Source organism: Paramisgurnus dabryanus, chromosome 21 (assembly GCF_030506205.2).
Source record: "Paramisgurnus dabryanus chromosome 21, PD_genome_1.1, whole genome shotgun sequence".
Classification (NCBI taxonomy): domain Eukaryota; kingdom Metazoa; phylum Chordata; class Actinopteri; order Cypriniformes; family Cobitidae; genus Paramisgurnus; species Paramisgurnus dabryanus.
The window spans coordinates 19,268,203-19,286,300 of record NC_133357.1 but is presented as its reverse complement, the minus strand read 5'-3'; the positions used below and the strand labels follow the sequence as shown (position 1 = coordinate 19,286,300).

The window sequence follows — 18,098 nt, the reverse complement described above, 5'->3', positions numbered from 1 at the left end:
ATAGAAGACCACTAAAAGCGTTGACGGATGGCAGCCAACGTTCTCCGAATTCCCGGATGGCCGACAAATCTGGATTCGTGACCCCACCGGATGACATCAGAATGTAAACGCTCAGGAACCCATAGACGACCCGCTGGGCACCCCTCCGGAACTTCCCCCTCTCGGCCAGTAGGCTTGTTGCGATAGTCGGTGAAACGGTGATTACCGGTTTTTCAGCCTCTCACACGTTAGATCACTTGCCCACCGCGACACCGTCTTTCACCGTCGTTTTGATATTTTCTTGTAATTAAATAATTTAGTTTCGTTAAAGAGAGCAAACACTTACAACTGAATGTGTCTGCTCCCTGAATTCAGCCAAGCTGAACACGCATCACGTCACAGAGCAGCAGGTGTCAGATTTCATTTCTTTCAGTCAGAGTTTGCTAGGCTCGCGTCATCACAGAGCAGCGGCTGCGGGTGTCAGATTTCCTTTATTCCTGTCAGACTGCGCCGAGCAGATGATGGCAGAAGCCGCGTGCTTACTCGTTTTTGTTATAAGATACATATATGATGTTTAATATAGGCGAGATCGTTTTGTTGTTGTTTTTTTCATTAAGAATAATAATAAACCCATCATTCAAGCAGCGCTTTATGGAGGAATAGCCGGTTGCTCTGCTTGGGACAGCCGGGTTTCTGTCAGAAGTACCTGCGCACATTGACTCAAGCACTTAAACCAGCTGTTGCACTCGCATTTGCATGCAAATTCATACGCGATTTAACGCAGCGTACGCAAGCGCTGGATTTAAACAACAGTTGCATCTAATGCGAACTTCTGTGCATTTATAAGCCCCTCCCACCCGGTGAAACCGGTAAAACCGAGTTTGTCACGCGCTGATTAACCGGTGGGAAAATTCTGTCACCGCAACAACCCTATCGGCCAGCCTCCCTCACTCGCTGTTCGATTCCCCACAAGAGGGCACCGACCACCCTCCCCTCCGGGAGGATGGTTTCGGTCCGCTCCAACTCAGACTTCTCGAACAGACGGGAGAGAGCGTCAGGTTTCGTATTCTTTGAGCCAGGCCGGTACGAGAGGGTGAAGTTAAAAAGATCAAAGAAAAGTGCCCAACGAGCCTGCCTAGATGTTAGTCTTCTAGCCGAACGGATATATTCAAGATTCTTATGATCCGTCCAGACCAGAAAGGGTTCCGAGGTTCCCTCCAACCAGTGACGCCACTCACCCAGAGCGAGTCTAACCGCCAGCAGCTCCCGATTGCCTATGTCGTAATTTCGCTCAGCTGGGTTTAACTGGTGAGAGAAAAAAGCGCATGGATGCACTTTTCCATCAACAGATGATCGCTGAGATAAAACGGCGCCTACTCCGACATCGGATGCATCCACTTCCACAATAAATTGTTTAGCCGGGTCGGGAATAGAAAGAACAGGCGCAGAGATGAAACGGGACTTTAAATCATCAAAGGCCTCCTGAGCTTCCTTATTCCAATGGAAACACACGTTAGGGGAAGTGAGAGCGGTAAGAGGTTTAGCGGTCTGACCAAAGTTTCTGATGAAACGCCAGTAAAAATTGGTGAAACCCAGAAATCGCTGAAGCTCTTTACGAGTGTCAGGTACTGGCCAATCGGCAACCGTTTTAACCACAGGGACGAATCTCTCCCTCGGCAATAACAAAACCCAGAAACGAAACCGACTCCCTGTGGAACTCGCACTTCTCCGCCTTAACGAAAAGCTAATTCTCTAGAAGCCGTTGCAAAACCAGGTGAACATGCTGAGTGTGTATCTGCATGGAGGGAGAAAAGATGAGAATATCATCGAGATACACAAAGACAAATTTGTTAATCATGTCACCCAGCACTTCATTGACCATGGTTTGGAAGACAGCCGGAGCGTTACAAAGACCGAAGTAATCCGCCGGGACCCCCGGGGGGTCGGCAGCTGGAACCTGAGAAACAGAACAAATGACAGGAGAAGAAGCAGGACCAAGACAAGAAACATGACACGAAGACTTCCACGACAACACAACATTGTTCTGCCAATCAACGTGAGGGTTATGTTTGGATAGCCAGTCATGTCCTAAAATGGCGAAAATTCGATCTTCTCAAGATGATTGCCAGAAACAAACAAACTCACAGGGGTTGTGTGATGCGTGATCACAGCCATATGCTGACCCTTCAATGTCCAGGCAGAGAATGGAGAGTGCTTGGCTTAGATGTCTGAAACTTATGTCCACTACAGAGGGCAAAAATGAATTGCTGGGTCTCATGAGGATATGTATGTAATTATCAGTGCATTGATGCATTTAAAAAAATGCAATATATATTGCAAAACATACATAAATACATAGGTCTCCAAATCAGAATGTAGTGTACCTCTAAGTAAGTTGTGGTGACAGAATTTTCCCACTGGTTAATCAGCGTGTGACAAATGTGTGGGAGGGGCTTATAAATGCACATGCAGCCGTGTGCATTTTACTTTCACTTTTGAATTGGAGGGAATTTTTAAATGCAGCGCTTTGCGTACATAATGACATTGTCATTGTCAGTCAGGTCGCCTCACACACTCTGGCGGTAATAAATGAAATCTGACACCTGCATCTCTGTGATGTGACATGGGTTCAGCTCGCACTGAATTCAGGCAGAAGACACATTCACATTCAGTTTATAGTGTCTGCTCTCTCTAACAAAACTAATCATCTTTGAAAAATCACGGTTTCACAGTATAGATCAGGAGTCTTCAACTACTCTTCTTCAAGGGCCAGATTTTAAAAATGTAAATATGGTGCAGGCCAATCTTTAACCCCTATTTTTACCTTTTATATATTTTTAACTTTGACCTATTATTTTATGTTATAACTTGTTATTATTTTATGTTATGTTGTTTTTGTAACTTTTTGTTATAGGTCATATATTAAAATACATGCATTTTCAAAAAAAGACTTGTATCCAGCTTTTTGCCTTTTAATGACTGAAAACTTATATTTTCTTTTTAATATTTTACAAACAATTGCAGTTTAACATTGCAAGAGCCAAATGTTAATAGTTTACCTATGCACATTGCACAAAAAATTTGCAAGTGTAAATCAACACATGTATTTTTGTATAGCACTAACTAATGCAGAGTTCTTAAACTTATTTTGTTTATAACTGTTTATAACTCACTTCATGTTTCCTTTTTTTATATTTTAAAAGATATATTGGCTAAACCGCCTTTCCATTGTAAACTACATTTGTATGTACCTGATGAAATTTGCCCCTTAGCGGCAGTAACATGAAATTCCAGTTTAATCGTAAATCCGTGTCAACATGGGAGAGAACCCCGTATATTTAAAATGTATAAATATTTTTATAAAATATAAAAAATTTATAATTTTCACCTTGCACACAGTGTTTTGATTTATGACACACTGAAATACATCACGTCCTGTCTGATTTTTTTAAATGCATTCAAAGCTCAAACTGGATCCGGAAATTACACACCCATGCAGCCCCTTTCCGACTCTTGTTCCGGTTATCGGGGGTCATTCGTCATGTACAGTGAAAAGGCGGCTTTAAAGTTCCAGTCTCTGTTTGTTTAATGGTCTGGCTTGTGGCTAAACTTAAAGGACAAGTTTGGTACAGTATTTTACACTTAAAGCCCTGTTTTCAGATTGTTTATGATGAAATAGAACGGGTTTGACTGAAATTTCGACATCTGCGGCTGCCCCGAGAATTTTGGGGGGTTTGTGTTTCACCTCCCACCTTTACAATGGGTTTAATGGTGCACTGGAACAATCCTTCCTAAAATGCATTAAACTTTCGTTTACAAAGACGTGAAACTCACCGAGTGGTCAGGGTTGTTCACTGATATGCTCACACAAAAATCGCTGCAAAATACGCATTCCAACAGGTTTTATCGTAGTTTTTGCCAACTCCATTGACTTGTATTAGTTGTGCTGTGAGGTACGGTATTACTCCGCGCCGGGAACTTTGTTTCTATTCTTGCAATTGGCAATGGCGGATTAGCGCCACCACCTGGGCTGGAGTGTCTATTATTCAAGCTCTAAGCGGAAGAATGTACGGGTGTGAGGCGTTTGGAAAAATAGATCCACAAGTTAACAACGAATGCTAAAACAGCTGTTGGAAAGCATCTTTTGTAGCGATTTTTGTCTGAGCATATCAGTGAACACCCCTGACCACTCGGTGAGTTTCACGTCTTTGTAAACGAAAGTTTAATGCATTTTAGGAAGGATTGTTCCAGTGCACCATTAAACCCATTGTAGAGGTGTGAGATGAAACACAAACATCCGAAAATTCTCAGGGCAGCCGCATATGTCGAAATTTCAGTCAAAACCGTTCTATTTCACCATAAACAATCTGAAAACAGGGCTTTAAGTCTAAAATACCGAACTTGTCCTTTAACTCTGAAACAAATACCTAGTCAAAAATGTTTTGAATTTCTAAAGACCAGGGGAGGGTGCAATCATGGATCACCACTGTGTGAAGGGATTACATAAATTTTAGGAAGATGTTTTGAGGAATGTTTGTAACCAAAATGTTCATGATCCCCATGTATTCACTTCCATAGTATTCTTTTATCCTACTATAAAAGTGAATGGGGCTCATGATTGGTTTGGTTACAAACATTTCTCAAAATATCTTCCTTCGTGTACCTCTATAAAGGACGGATTTGAGCCGATTTTCCTCCTTATGACAATCCTTATTAAACAAAAAACAGCTTGAAAGCACGTCAGAGGTGCTCCGAACACAAATTGTAAATGTTTATCATGTCGAATATTTGAAGAGATTTGTTCCAAAATACAATAAATCCATTTTGTCTAATTTTGGTAAAAACGTGTTTTCTATACCAAGAAAATGACAAGATAAAAAACACAATTTTCTGTTAAAAACTTTGACATAGCATCTGTAGATTATAATAAAATTAAAAATTCAAATTCATAATTTGATTTTCAAAGATTTTTTATAAAAAGTTTTTTTCCAAAATGCTATAAATCTATTGAATCAATATATAAATGTGCATTCATCTTTGACATGTTATATTCATTTAGTTGGCAAGTGGTATACACTGATTAAAAAATAACATTAATGGCATTAATCAAAACATATTACACTGTTATTGCTGCGGTTATCCTTGGGAAGTTGTCGCTGAACTTTTTTGACAGCAATCAGCTGTAAAATGTTTTGGTCCTGCTCAATTTTCGTTGGCTTCGAGTAAAATAATGTCAGGTTTTTCATAAGATCCTCTGGGGTCAATGTGTTAGCATGACAGAAGCTTGATGCTGTCAGGAGAACAAGCAACAGCCACCATTTTTCTGTCTCCCGAGTGTTGTACATTATTCGATTTTGATGGCTTATGTTTCTTCCCCGTTGCAGAAAACCACTACAGGTTTATCAATGCCATCAAAAGTATTATTTTGTTTTTGTTTGTTTGTTGATCACGAAGAAGGAAGTTGATGAGGAAAACTGGATTCTGTGTGTATGATGACAGAATAACATGGCGGATTGTGGATTTTTGCGTAAAATTAAGAATTAACTTTTTAATACTGACCTTGTAAAAAGGTATTTATCGCATTTTGGAACCAAACTCTTCATTTATGATCAGAAGTCCTGTTGTGTGAGGAGGACCTGAGGACAAACACGCAAACACGCTGTAGATTGTCCCACGATACCCAATCAGAAAACGAGCTGATAAAAGACATTACATAAAACATAACAACCACAGTCATAGCACAGCAGGCACAGTTTAAAGTGCAATATTAATATAACATGGTATTAATCCTTATGCCCATCGTCCGCCATGTTTGTTTACTGTTAAGTCATGTTTGACAGCTAGAGACATCGCAAGATTTCCTGTTACAGCCGAGACTTCCGTTGTTTGAGGAGCACTACAAAGTTGCTAAATTGTAAATTTTTGGTTGTTGTTGTTATGTTTGTGGTCTCGCTTTTTAAAAATCTGATATAATCCCTGCTCATTACTGTTTGGGGGGTTCTTTTGCTCATTGAGCGATCCAACAGAAGTTATTAACTTCAAAAATCAGCACTCGATTCCCTCTTTCTGTGGATTCATAATTAAAGTTGCATAAATAATGTAATGGTTTATTAAGGTTAAATATACCTAAACTTAAACTGTCTCTCTCTTCCACCTCTTTACAGAATTAAGCTTTACAAGAAGTACACTTTTGGACTTTGGCCATCCTCAGTATAAACTGGAAACATCTTTGGGCAGACATCTTTTCAACTGTGCACAGCTGGACACAGAATCAAGCTTTACTGTGTAAAGTATTTCCTGATTCATTTTTACAAGTCCCTAACTGTGCCCCCCTTGGGGCCATGCCCCACCTGTTGAACAATGACACTTCCTTTAGCTCCAGACGAGAGCTTCTGGATTTACATAACAGCCGCCCGGGACCCAATCTAGATACTCCAAGCCCTGTGGAGTCCCAGGGCTCTGGTCCAAGAAGTCCATTCGAAGATGCCAGCACCATAATCCAAAACACTGGCAAACTCGGCATTGATCTCACAGAGCCACCACTTAGAGTAAAGTTTGTCCCCACGGTCACAGAAAATCTGTGTGGATGGGGAGCACTGACTCCCCGGTTTATCCAGACATTCAATACTCCACGCTGGGTTCTCTTCTTCCTCTGTGTGGCCTCCTTCCTCCAAGGCATGATCATCAATGGCTTTATCAACACTGTCATCACCTCAATCGAAAGACGCTTCGACCTGCGCAGCTACCAGGTCAGTTTTCAGTGTGCATTAAATTTTCCCCGAATGCTACAGATGATGATGTTTCTTAACCTTACTAATGAAATGTGTTTTTGTGTTGTCCGTTCAGGCAGGACTTATCGCCAGCTCCTACGACATCGCCGCTTGTGTGTGCCTGACGTTTGTAAGCTACTTTGGTGGTACTGGCCATAAGCCACGATGGCTGGGCTGGGGTGTGCTGATCATGGCACTGGGGTCACTGGTCTTTGCCCTGCCCCATTTTACTACGCCGGCGTATCAGGTGAGAGTTCCGGAGCGCATGGGACTTTGCTCGGGCAATCACACGGAGACATGTGACGACGAGCAAGGCGGGCTCTCGGCTTACCGATTCGTCTTTATGCTGGGCCAGTTTCTTCATGGTGTTGGTGCGACTCCTTTGTACACACTTGGGGTCACATACTTAGATGAGAATGTGAAGTCAAACTACGCACCTGTATATATAGGTGAGTGACCCTTGAACACTATACTTATTTTTAGGAAAAAAGGGTATGTCTGTGAAAACCCTTTTTGTGATATACTGTTAAAGGAATAGTCTACTCATTTTCAATATTAAACTATGTTATTACCTTAACTAAGAAGAGTTGATACATCCCTCTATCATCTGTGTGTGTGCACGTAAGCGCTGGGGCGCGCTGCGACACTTCGATAGCATTTAGCTTAGCCCAATTCATTCAATGTTACCAATCAGAGATAAAGTTAGAAGTGACCAAACACATCAACGTTTTCCTATTTAAGACGAGTAGTTATACGAGCAAGTTTGGTGGTACAAAATAAAACGTAGCGCTTTTCTAAGCGGATTTAAAAGAGGAACTATATTGTATGGCGGAACAGCACTTTTGGGAGTACTTCAACTCGGCGCAGTAACACCCTCCCTCTCCCATTATGAGAGGTAGAAGGGGAGCGGATTTTTCAGGCGAGTCGAAGTACTCCCAAAAGTGTTATTACGCCATAAAATATAGTTCCTCTTTTAAATCCGCTTAGAAAAGCGCTACGTTTTATTTTGTACCACCAGACTTGCTCGTATAACTACTCGTCTTAAATAGGAAAAACGTTGAATGAATGGGGCTAAGCTAAATGCTATTGAAGTGTCGCAGCCCGCTCCAGCGCTTACGTGCACGCACACAGATGATAGAGGGATGTATCAACAATTCTTAGTTAAGGTAATAACATAGTTTAATATTGAAAATGAGTAGACTATTCCTTTAACATAAAATCATCTTGCATAAAGAACATTCTTTGAAAATATAAGCTTGATTTCTGTAATATTGACTGAGAAAGATTGAAATTAAAGTGAAATCCATGAGTGAAATCACACTTTGATGCTCCTAATCTCAAAATTAGATTACCCGACCTCAGCCTGGATTTCAAAGACACACATGGCAGATGGCAAGTCACAAATGGCCGTGTGTAAATACATGATGGTAATAGGTTGTTAACACTTTTTATTTATGATTTTAGGACAAAAATGATTTAACTCACAGACCAATTGCGTCAATCTTTCAGCATTCAAAAAATCTTTCTTTCATTCAAAACAGGCTTTCTTAAATGGTGCATTAGACTAATGTTTGTAATGACTGACTATTGACACTCTCTGGGCCCTATTTTAACAATATAAGAGCATTGTCTAAAGTGCACGGTCTAAACGGGCGTGTCCGATTTACCTTTTGCTAATTTAACGATGAGAAAAATAGTTTAGGTGCCAAGTGCACTGCCTAAATGGGCTGTTCCTATTCTCGTAATAAGTGATGGATGTGTTTTGGGCGTAACGTGCAATAAACCAATGAGAGTCTCAGCTTTCATCCCCTTTAAAAGCAAGTTGCACCTGGCGCAATGCCTAATCCCTATTTAGGAAGCGGAATTTGAAAAAATAAGTGGAGAAAGAAGTAAAATTAGCAGGCTTTCAATTGCTGTAAATGAATGGATAGCCTACATGATCTATGTTATCTCAAGTATCACAAATATGCAAAAAAAAGGTTTGTACTTTAAAAATACTTTATTTGTAACAAACAAGAGATAAAGAATTTACAAATGTGTGGAGAGCCTTCAGCTCTTGGACAGCCCCGTGAGTGCTTTTAAAAGCATTGCTTAAAAATGGTTCTCATCTCACCATATCCACAGTTACAAAGTTATTATATACAATAAATCCGTGGGTAGCATTAAAAAAATATATATATGTGACCAGTCACGGAAAGTAGGGACACAAGTCGGATCTGGGCATTTTGAGTTATTCACATATTCTGAAAGTGCAGTTTCTAAGCTTTCCAACGATGTGTGACACATGGAAATTTGATAAGATTTGGAGAAGTTGTGGCCATTTGAATATAGGAACTCAGAAATACTCAAACCGAGAAAATCGAGACGAAAGGGACTCTTCTTTTCAGCTGGGAGAGACAAAAGGGCTCATTTACATCTCATTTAGCTAAGCCATGCCCCCTGTAAAACCTAATACTACATATGTAGTATTTTATGACCAAATGACAACACGCAAAAATAAACATGACTCTTTTTACCTTTGTGGGGATCACAAGTCGAATCCGGTCTGTTTCAGATTATCCAATGACCATATTTGTCCACAAATGCGTATAATCCGTGAAATATAGATTGTTTACATCAGATTTCGCATGAATGTCTGGTAATACAATATAATATACAATCTGAAGACTATTTAAATCGTAACATGTAAGGGTATATGAGCTTACACTCCTTTAAACACATGAACCCGCCTTCAAAGTTTGTATTTAAACTCCTTAAGTGGCGCTGTCCCGCTCACGGGACACCTAAGTTACGTCAATTTTTTCTATATAAATTTTATGTATATCACAACAAACTATATATTATTGGAAAGGTCTAAGCCTCTAGAATACATATATCAACAGTGTTTTATAAAATAAATTATGTAGGGAGAGTAATTGATTCAATTTTAAAGAGAGTGCGCCTCAAAACATTTATATAATAGGGAAGTATAATAATAGATCATCCAAACAGCGCCGTCGAAAACGTGACATCCTTTAGAGATGTTACCAATGGCTCGCTCGTTCCTCCATCAGCCAATGACTTCGTGGAAAATATTGATAGACAAAACATGTAGCCAATTATATGAAGAATACAACGATATCTGTGTAACTTCTGTGTGTTTGGACTCATGCTGCGCTGCAAGAACTGACATAGAGATGACGTCAAAGTACCGCGAGAGCGAGTCGAAATTAAACTACTCCGTGAGATTTCTTGAAGCGCTCTCGCGGTACTTTGACGTCATCCTACTGCGGCACCGCATAAAGTCAGTGATGCGGCTGACGTACGATGCGGCTGACTGTTATTTGTTCCGCCCCAGCTTCTTTTATTTTTCTTTTGTTTTGTGCGCCCGAGCTTTACAGTCTGGGGAGACGCACGCTATAAGTTTGAAAAAAAAAACTTAGCAAACATGTCTGAGGAACAGGGCAGCCCACTACAGTCACGTGACTTCACGCTCGAGCCTGAAGAGAAGACAATGCTGAATAAAGTCGTAATTCTGCTATTTTTGGACCAAACTATATTTTCGATGCATCAACACAATCTTACTGACCCACTGATGTCACATGGACTACTTTGATGATGTTTTATTACATTTCTGGACATGGAAACCATACATATATTTTCAATGAAGGGGATAGAAAGCTCTCGGACTAAATCTAACGATAAAACATCTTAAACTGTGTTCCGAAGATGAACGGAGGTCATCCGAGTTTAGAACGACATAAGGGTGAGTCATTAATTACATTATTTTCATTTTTGGGCGAACTATCCTTATTTAGTAGTCACGCTGTTCTTTTTGGGGGCGGAGGCGAAAACAAAAGCTTATACAGTATGTAAATATACACACAGACAATGACGCCCCCCGCTGCACGCTAGAATCTCCGGAAAAACAAGCCTATTTTAACCGCAAAATGTACGCTTTTAAATATACAAAAACTACTATCTCAAACATGGAGAGGCTTCTTCGTGATCTCAACTAACAGATTCTGCAATAAAACGAAAATCACAAATTTTGAAAAAAAAACTTTGTTTCTCATTTTCTCGAAACTTGTGCTGCCGACTTGCGTCCCTGGTTTCCGTGACGGGTCACATATATGCAATATTTGCATTTGTTTAAAGCAAAACATTTACTTACTTACTTGGCTACAGGTGAAGCAGCTCTTTACACTTTCTAACGTCTCATAATCAGTTCTCATTTGCGTCCAAGAGACTCAATAATAATCTTTTACATTTAAATCCTTAGATTTTTCATATTTTAAAACGTTTATGTGCTGCTGCGCATCCATGTGATAACCAAATGCGTGATGTCGTCCTGTTTATATTACTAACGCGCTCATTAAATAACAAAAACAATATTGTGCCATCGTCTTTAGACCAGGTTTTAGATGGCCTCAAAATAGCAACGCGCCAACAATGCACCTGAACACACCTTGGCAAAATTGGGCGCAAATGCATTTTGCTATTTAAACAACGTGGCGCTAAACGTGAAAATTATAATTGTGCCGGGTTGAAACCAGCAAAAGACACTTGCGTCGCATTGCGAGAGTATAATAGAGCCTCTGTTTCACTATGAACAACCAAACAAGCTTTTATTGTAGTAAGTGTAGCAAGACCTGTGAGGAGGAATTTATAAAATAATTAATGTCTATGCAAATCTGAAAGACATTACTGGTGCATTTACACCACAACAGTATACATCAGATGTCATACTGCTAACATAGTGACAAAATTGAATTATACTTAATTTTATCAGAGGGTGCGTTTTATTTGTCAACTGTAGGCGGTCTAACAGCACACAACTAAAATGCGTTTGAATTATGTTATATATCACATCAGAATGACCTCAGTGAACCCTGTAATTTTGTCCCATTCATTCATCGGCACACCTAGACGTTTCTTTTGTCTTTATCAGTATGCTCCACTGGCTTCCACCTCAGACATCAATAAAACCTCCTTCAATTGTTTCTCTCTCCACCGTCCAATTTTCAAAGGCCATCGAAGACAATTGCTGCCCTGCTTGCCTCCTCTTCAGACATAGGCACTGGAAATTCAAACTGGATCTCACTTGATGATCAATGGGCTTTTGATCAAAATTAAGAAAACATGAACCAGTGTGAACCCAGACCAGCTTTTTATATGACTCGGCAGGCAGTAAAAGGGTGGTACAGACACCTATTGTAGACCTCACATGTGATGTGTTTTCCCAGGCATCTTCTACACGGCTGCCATTGTGGGACCAGCAGCCGGATACCTGCTGGGTGGAATCTTTCTCAACATGTACACAGAGATCGACCAGACGTAAGTGGCTACTAACAGGTCACCTGGGAAAACTGATTCTATACAGTACTGTTCAAAAGTCTAAAGCCAACATCAGCTTTTTTGACCATTGTGCCTTCACACCAGCTGTGTGGGCAGCGCATAGTGGGCAGCTTACCAACAGTATAAAAATCTCAAGTTCACATTACTTTATTTTACATGCATTTATGAGCAAAACCTCTTCAAGACACTTTTTGACTGCCAGTGTAATTTAAATAACTGTGATAATGTTTATCTCTATCAGGACAGAGCTGACTCCTGAGAACCCAATGTGGGTTGGGGCCTGGTGGATCGGTTTTCTAGCAGGAGGGGCAGCAGCTCTGCTTATTGCTCTGCCTATACTGGGTTACCCACGCCAGTTACCAGGTACAGTACTACTCACAAGCACCATTTAAAAAAAGTCCACCTTTACAGCACAAACAGTATGTATCTTATTGCCTTTTTTTCTGTGTTCTCTATCACGCAGGCTCTCAGAGATATGTGGCCATGCGCGTTTCTGAGGCTCACCAGCTGAAAGATGGCAGCCAGGTCACAGCATCTGATCCTCAGTTTGGCAAAACCGTAAAGGACATGCCCAGGTACAATATAAACACAAGTACATTTATTTTTACTGTACATACTTTGTATAGGACCGTGAATGCACTTTATTGTAACATGCAGAAATGTAAATGCACAGTATGTGGTTTGTCAGCCACATTAGTTAAACAGTATCACGCTGTCTATTAAAGTAGCTGTCATGTGTATATTTGTACACTCTTGACAGAAAAAGGCCAAGACTGTAATTATCTAGTTTGTGAAGTTCAGCGAATTCAGAGATGTTATGGGTCCCTTGATGACTTTTGTGCAATACAGAGAATTAGCACAGTTTACTGACGCTTCACTCTTGCTAACTCGACAAACTGCCATGTTCAAAAGATCAGGCTGTCGATTTTAATTTGGTAGATTTTATTTGGACAATGAAATACGAAACCTCCTGCAGTTTTGTCAAACATCCACTTTTAAAGGCCGTTTAAAGGAATAGTGAAAATTACCCCATAATTTATTATATGCATCTGTATAAGTAAGTAAAACTACATGAACATATTAAACACTATTTTAATAATTTATTGTTATATTTTAGTATGTTATTAATTATAGTATGTGTGGTTTAAGTTGCTCTTTCATTTTTCGTACATTTAGATTACATTTCAGTGTAAAAGTTTGTAAAAACATTCTTATCTTTTGTGCTTTTTTATTCCACTTTTCTCTCTAGATCCATGTTGTTTCTTTTAAAGAACCCTACTTTCATCTTTCTGTGTCTGGCTGGGGCCACAGAGGCAACACTTATAGCTGGGATGTCCACATTTGGCCCCAAATTTCTTGAATCTCAGTTTAATCTCAGCGCATCAGAGGCAGCGACTTGGTTTGGTATGAATCACTGCACCCTCTCTGCAAGCTTACATTTTTATTATGTGACCCTGAACCATAAAAACCAAGATCGTAAGGGTCAATTTTGTTCAATTGAGATTTACACATCATCTGAATGGTTTATTAGGATAGGACAATATTTGGCCGAGATGCAACTATTTAAAAACCTGGAATCTGAGGGTGCAAAAATATAAATAATGAGAAAATTGCCTTTTTTAATGCTAAAGATCATTAGGATATTAATTTAAGATCATGTTTCATGGAGATGTTTTGTAAATTTACTACCGTAAAAATTTACTACCACTTTTTTTGAAAATATGCTGATTTTTCAGCTCCCCTAGAGTTAAACAACACATTGTTTTTTTACAGCACCATTTTTATGTTTCCGACTCATGTGTGATGTGTATGTGGATAAAAGTGCAAAGCTCTTGCTACAGTGTCTGTAAGGACACACAACTTTTTTCCTCTCTCTAATGTGTGTTTTCAAATGAGAGTAAAGGCCGTTAAAGTCTCACACCTTGCAATGCAGATATCAACATGACATGTTAGTTTAACACCAGACAAAGTAGGCCTAAACACATGTTTGTTATGTTTTAAACCGGACTACAATTGGCTTAAAGGCACACCGTGGAACTTTTTGGCCACTAGGGGGTGCTAGACATGTATTTTTCACATCTAGTGCCCCTAGAGGCCACAAGCGCCGCAGCACTGTTGCAAAGGAAAAGAAGACAACTCTTTAGGTCACAAATGGCGCTTTTCCATTGCATAGTACTCCACGGTTTAGTTTAGTTTGGGTCGGGTCAGCTCACCTCACTTTGGCGTGGTTAGCTTTTCCATCGAGTTTAGTATCACTTCGGAGTGGGAGGGATTATAGGCGTGTCGTTATATTTACGCTGCCTACTGCTGTGACATCATACACGTGAGAGCGTTGTTGTACATTCCCATACATTCATTTATTTCTCAGTCTGCCACAAAATAAAAATTGGCCACCACAAATAGATGTTTGCACATCGCGTTTATAACTACCTCTGTCTCACATGACAGTTTCTGTTCAAACACCCGACCCGTGGCATCAGTCGACGGCGCTCCGCTGAGCCTCATTCAAGTTGCATTTAAGCATATATAATGCAGACGTGCACGTCGCGAATGTGCCGCCACAAACTGTAAGTCTGGAAAAAACTGTTATGGTGTCCCGGATTGTCAACCTGCGGATGTTTTTCATCGCTTAAAGGGTGTTTGGAAACTTATAGCAGAACACAGATAACAACATGTTTGCTTGAGACAGCGCAAGCTAGCAGTAAGCTAAAGCTAATATTTACATTATAGCGATGACGTGACGATTCTCTCAGACCAATCAGTGATCTACAGTGTTTTCGCGTCACGTTTGGTATCAGCTCGGGTCGCTTGGAACCCCAACCGAGGTGGTACGAAAAAAAGTATCGGGTACTACGTACTGCACCCAATGGAAAAGCTCCCAACAGTAAACTGACCCGACCCAAACTAAACTAAACCGTGGGGTACTATGCAATGGAAAAGCGCCAAAAGTGTGCCTTCCAGTATGTCATAAATATAATTTCTTGGGTTTTATTTTTTCAAACGCCAAAAAATCACGTAGCTCACATTTACAAGGCTGTTGTAACGGTAAAGTTTATATTTAAAAAATTGCCTTAAAGGGGAATCGAACCATATCGGCCGTGTTGTAGGTCCATGACGCTGCCACTGCGCCACAGCATCACGTGATATATGTCTCTCTCTACACTCTTCAAGTAGCCTCCTGTAAAATATAATGTTCAATAGTGTTCGGGCACCAGACAGGACTTTGCAAGCAACATAACATTACTTACTAGTTCAAAAGCATGACGGCCAAATCAGCATCGGTCAGAAACCCCTCCTCCTCCTTTGGTTCACGCCAGTGAGCGCTGGCCCAATATTGATTCTCCTCCTTCTTTTTATTCTGTCACTCCTCCCGTTTTCTCTTTCTGGTCTCCTTCGACAAAACTTAGTTGCTGCTTCGGCCATGACAAAAACATCAGGAAAATAAATAGTTGAGCTCTCACATCCGAATTTGAGGAAGTGGAGGAAGTGACGTATGCCGTAAAGCAGATATTTGTAGTTCATTTTGTGCTCGGGATACTACCCGAAACTCCAAGTTTAAAAGTATGAGTAAAAGTCTCATAGAAATTCCTCTTTTAGAAAAGTCAGCCAGAAAACGTCCCAATCTGAAAAACTGATGCTTATGACATCACAGGCATCTCACTGCCCCTCCACTTTAAAATAATTGGCTAATTTTTTTGAGTGGCAGCAAAGTCAGCCAATCAGTAATGAGATTGCAAGTTAAGCCAGTAGGGGGAGCCAAATAGGTGCAAAACCACTTGTTTAAAATCCCCCAACCTAATAGAGCTATCTGAGAGAGGTTTTTAGGAAGCTTCTAAGGCATTACAGACCCAAACAAAAAATGTTGTCTACATGTCAGATCACAGAACAAGGATAAATACCCGTTCAATCATTCTATGTCACCTTTAAAGCTTCTGACCAAATTCCCCAGTCATTTTTGGCACTTTCCAAAAATACTGTAGTGTCCTGTAATTTTAAACATCAACTTACTGTTTAGGGCATCTGTCTTGTTGCTTTATTTTAAGCAGTCCACAATGCATTGTTAACTACAGAACTAAACCTTTTAACATGAAAACAGTATTTTAGTGTTGAAAATTGACTGTAAACTTTTACTTTGCCAGAGCCGTTTTTAACATGTCTTTTTAAAATATTTTTTAAACATTTATTGAACAATGGTATATTCGATCATTTTGCTGACCAAAAGCTTTTCTAGGACATTCCCTAGCAAAATACCTCTGTGTAACTGTAACCGCTTTTCTTGTACCATACTGCTCTTTTATACAGTACTTTACTGTATATACAGATTTTAATATGACACACATGCGTATTGTTTTTGCTGTTGTAGTTATTTTGTCTATAAATTTGGCTAATACCATGAATTTCTGGCTATTGCTATAAATATACCCCTGCTTCTTAACTCTGGTTTTCTGGTCCAGGGAGTGAACACATTTTGTGTATTGTGTCCAAAAACAACTACTGTACATCTAAAAGTTTTCTCTGTTTATTCTAGGCTATATGGTGGTACCGGCAGGTGGAGGTGGTACATTTCTTGGTGGATACATTGTAAATAAGCTCAACCTCCGTTGCAGAGGTATAATTCGATTCTGCATGGTGTGTGCACTGGTCAGCCTGTCTGCTATCTTCATCTTTCTCCTACACTGTCCTAATGTGCCGATGGCTGGTGTGACGGTCCCTTACAACAGCAACCTAAAAAACCACCACTACAGCGCCCCCTACCTACAGACAGAAATTCACAACAGCAGGTACTGAACACAACATCATCTACTGCATTTCAGGCTCTTTGATTCATGAATTTCATTTAGCTTTTTTATTATTACTGTAACAGTTTCTTTCCCAGTCATGTTTTAAAGCGCATCATCTTTATTTATGTCTAACATGTGTACATGTATTGATTGACATTCACACTTACAGCAGGAACAAATGTATTAACACCTTATTGGACTGAGATTTTAATTTATTTAAATTGGAGATTATCTCTCTCACAGCATCTCAGAGCTGGGCAACCTGACCGTGAGCTGTAACGTGGGATGTCACTGTGTTAAGGAGCTGTTTAACCCTGTGTGCGGTGCAGATGGAGTGATGTATTTCTCTCCCTGCCACGCTGGCTGCAGCTCCATCAACCACACATACAGCGCCAAAGGCAGACAGGTACAAAACACACCTGCGACAGCTCATCTCACTTAAGACTCATAACAATACTGTTATTTTAAATGTTGCATTAAGGGGGTCATTTTATAACACAGATGGTCATAAGCAGGCATTATCAATGCCAATAATATAGCAACATACAGTAAAGAGCTTGATACAGGGATGACGTATTTTTTTAAGCCAACACGTAAGTTAGCAGGACACTTGTTTCTGTACAATGCTTACCTAAGGTTAAAAGTGGATTCCAAAGTAAAAGTATGAATTGTATGATATGGTCCCTTTAACCCTTGAATTGTGTTTGATTTTTGTGACGATTTTGATGGAGCGGGTCAAATTGACTCGCATTGGATTCAATGCAGTTCACTAAACATCACATCATGAAAAACAAGAAAGAATTAGGTATGAACAGGACTATTTTAGTATCAATATTTGACACATTACAAACAATTAATATTAAAAAGTATGATAAAAATGCATTTAACCACAATTTTTAACATGTTTGTTTTAACAAATGTTGAAAATAAACTTTACATTTAAATTCAACATGTTTGATTTAACATACCTATGTTTAAAACATCGTAAATAAACAATTTTATATTGCTGAACAATGAAATTAAGCTTCTTTGTTCAGTTGAGAAGAAATTATGTTTTTTTAAAGGAAAACATTCCAGGATTTTTCTCATTTTAATGGACTTTTTGATTGCTGTTTCAACTGAGTTTCAAAGGACTATGATAAATGATCCCAAACGAGGCATAACTACGAGGGTCTTATCTAGCGAAACGATTGTCATTTTTGACAAGAAAAATAAAAAAAATGCACTTTTA

The 18,098-nt window shown here is 39.7% G+C and overlaps 1 protein-coding gene across 4 annotated transcripts in view; it reads left to right on the top strand.

The window, feature by feature from the left end:
• The window catches only part of slco4a1 (solute carrier organic anion transporter family, member 4A1), a 68,828-nt gene that overhangs the window by 47,139 nt on the left and 3,591 nt on the right, over nt 1-18,098 (top strand). For all 4 annotated transcript variants that reach the window (XM_065286156.1, XM_065286157.2, XM_065286159.1 and 1 more), the window contains exons 2-9: nt 6,144-6,728; nt 6,826-7,198; nt 11,975-12,065; nt 12,328-12,449; nt 12,550-12,661; nt 13,336-13,490; nt 16,615-16,867; nt 17,111-17,273. In XM_065286156.1, the coding sequence (XP_065142228.1) occupies nt 6,321-6,728; nt 6,826-7,198; nt 11,975-12,065; nt 12,328-12,449; nt 12,550-12,661; nt 13,336-13,490; nt 16,615-16,867; nt 17,111-17,273 (1,677 nt within the window). In that variant the 5' untranslated portion in view covers nt 6,144-6,320. The remainder of the gene's footprint in view (nt 1-6,143; nt 6,729-6,825; nt 7,199-11,974; nt 12,066-12,327; nt 12,450-12,549; nt 12,662-13,335; nt 13,491-16,614; nt 16,868-17,110; nt 17,274-18,098) is intronic.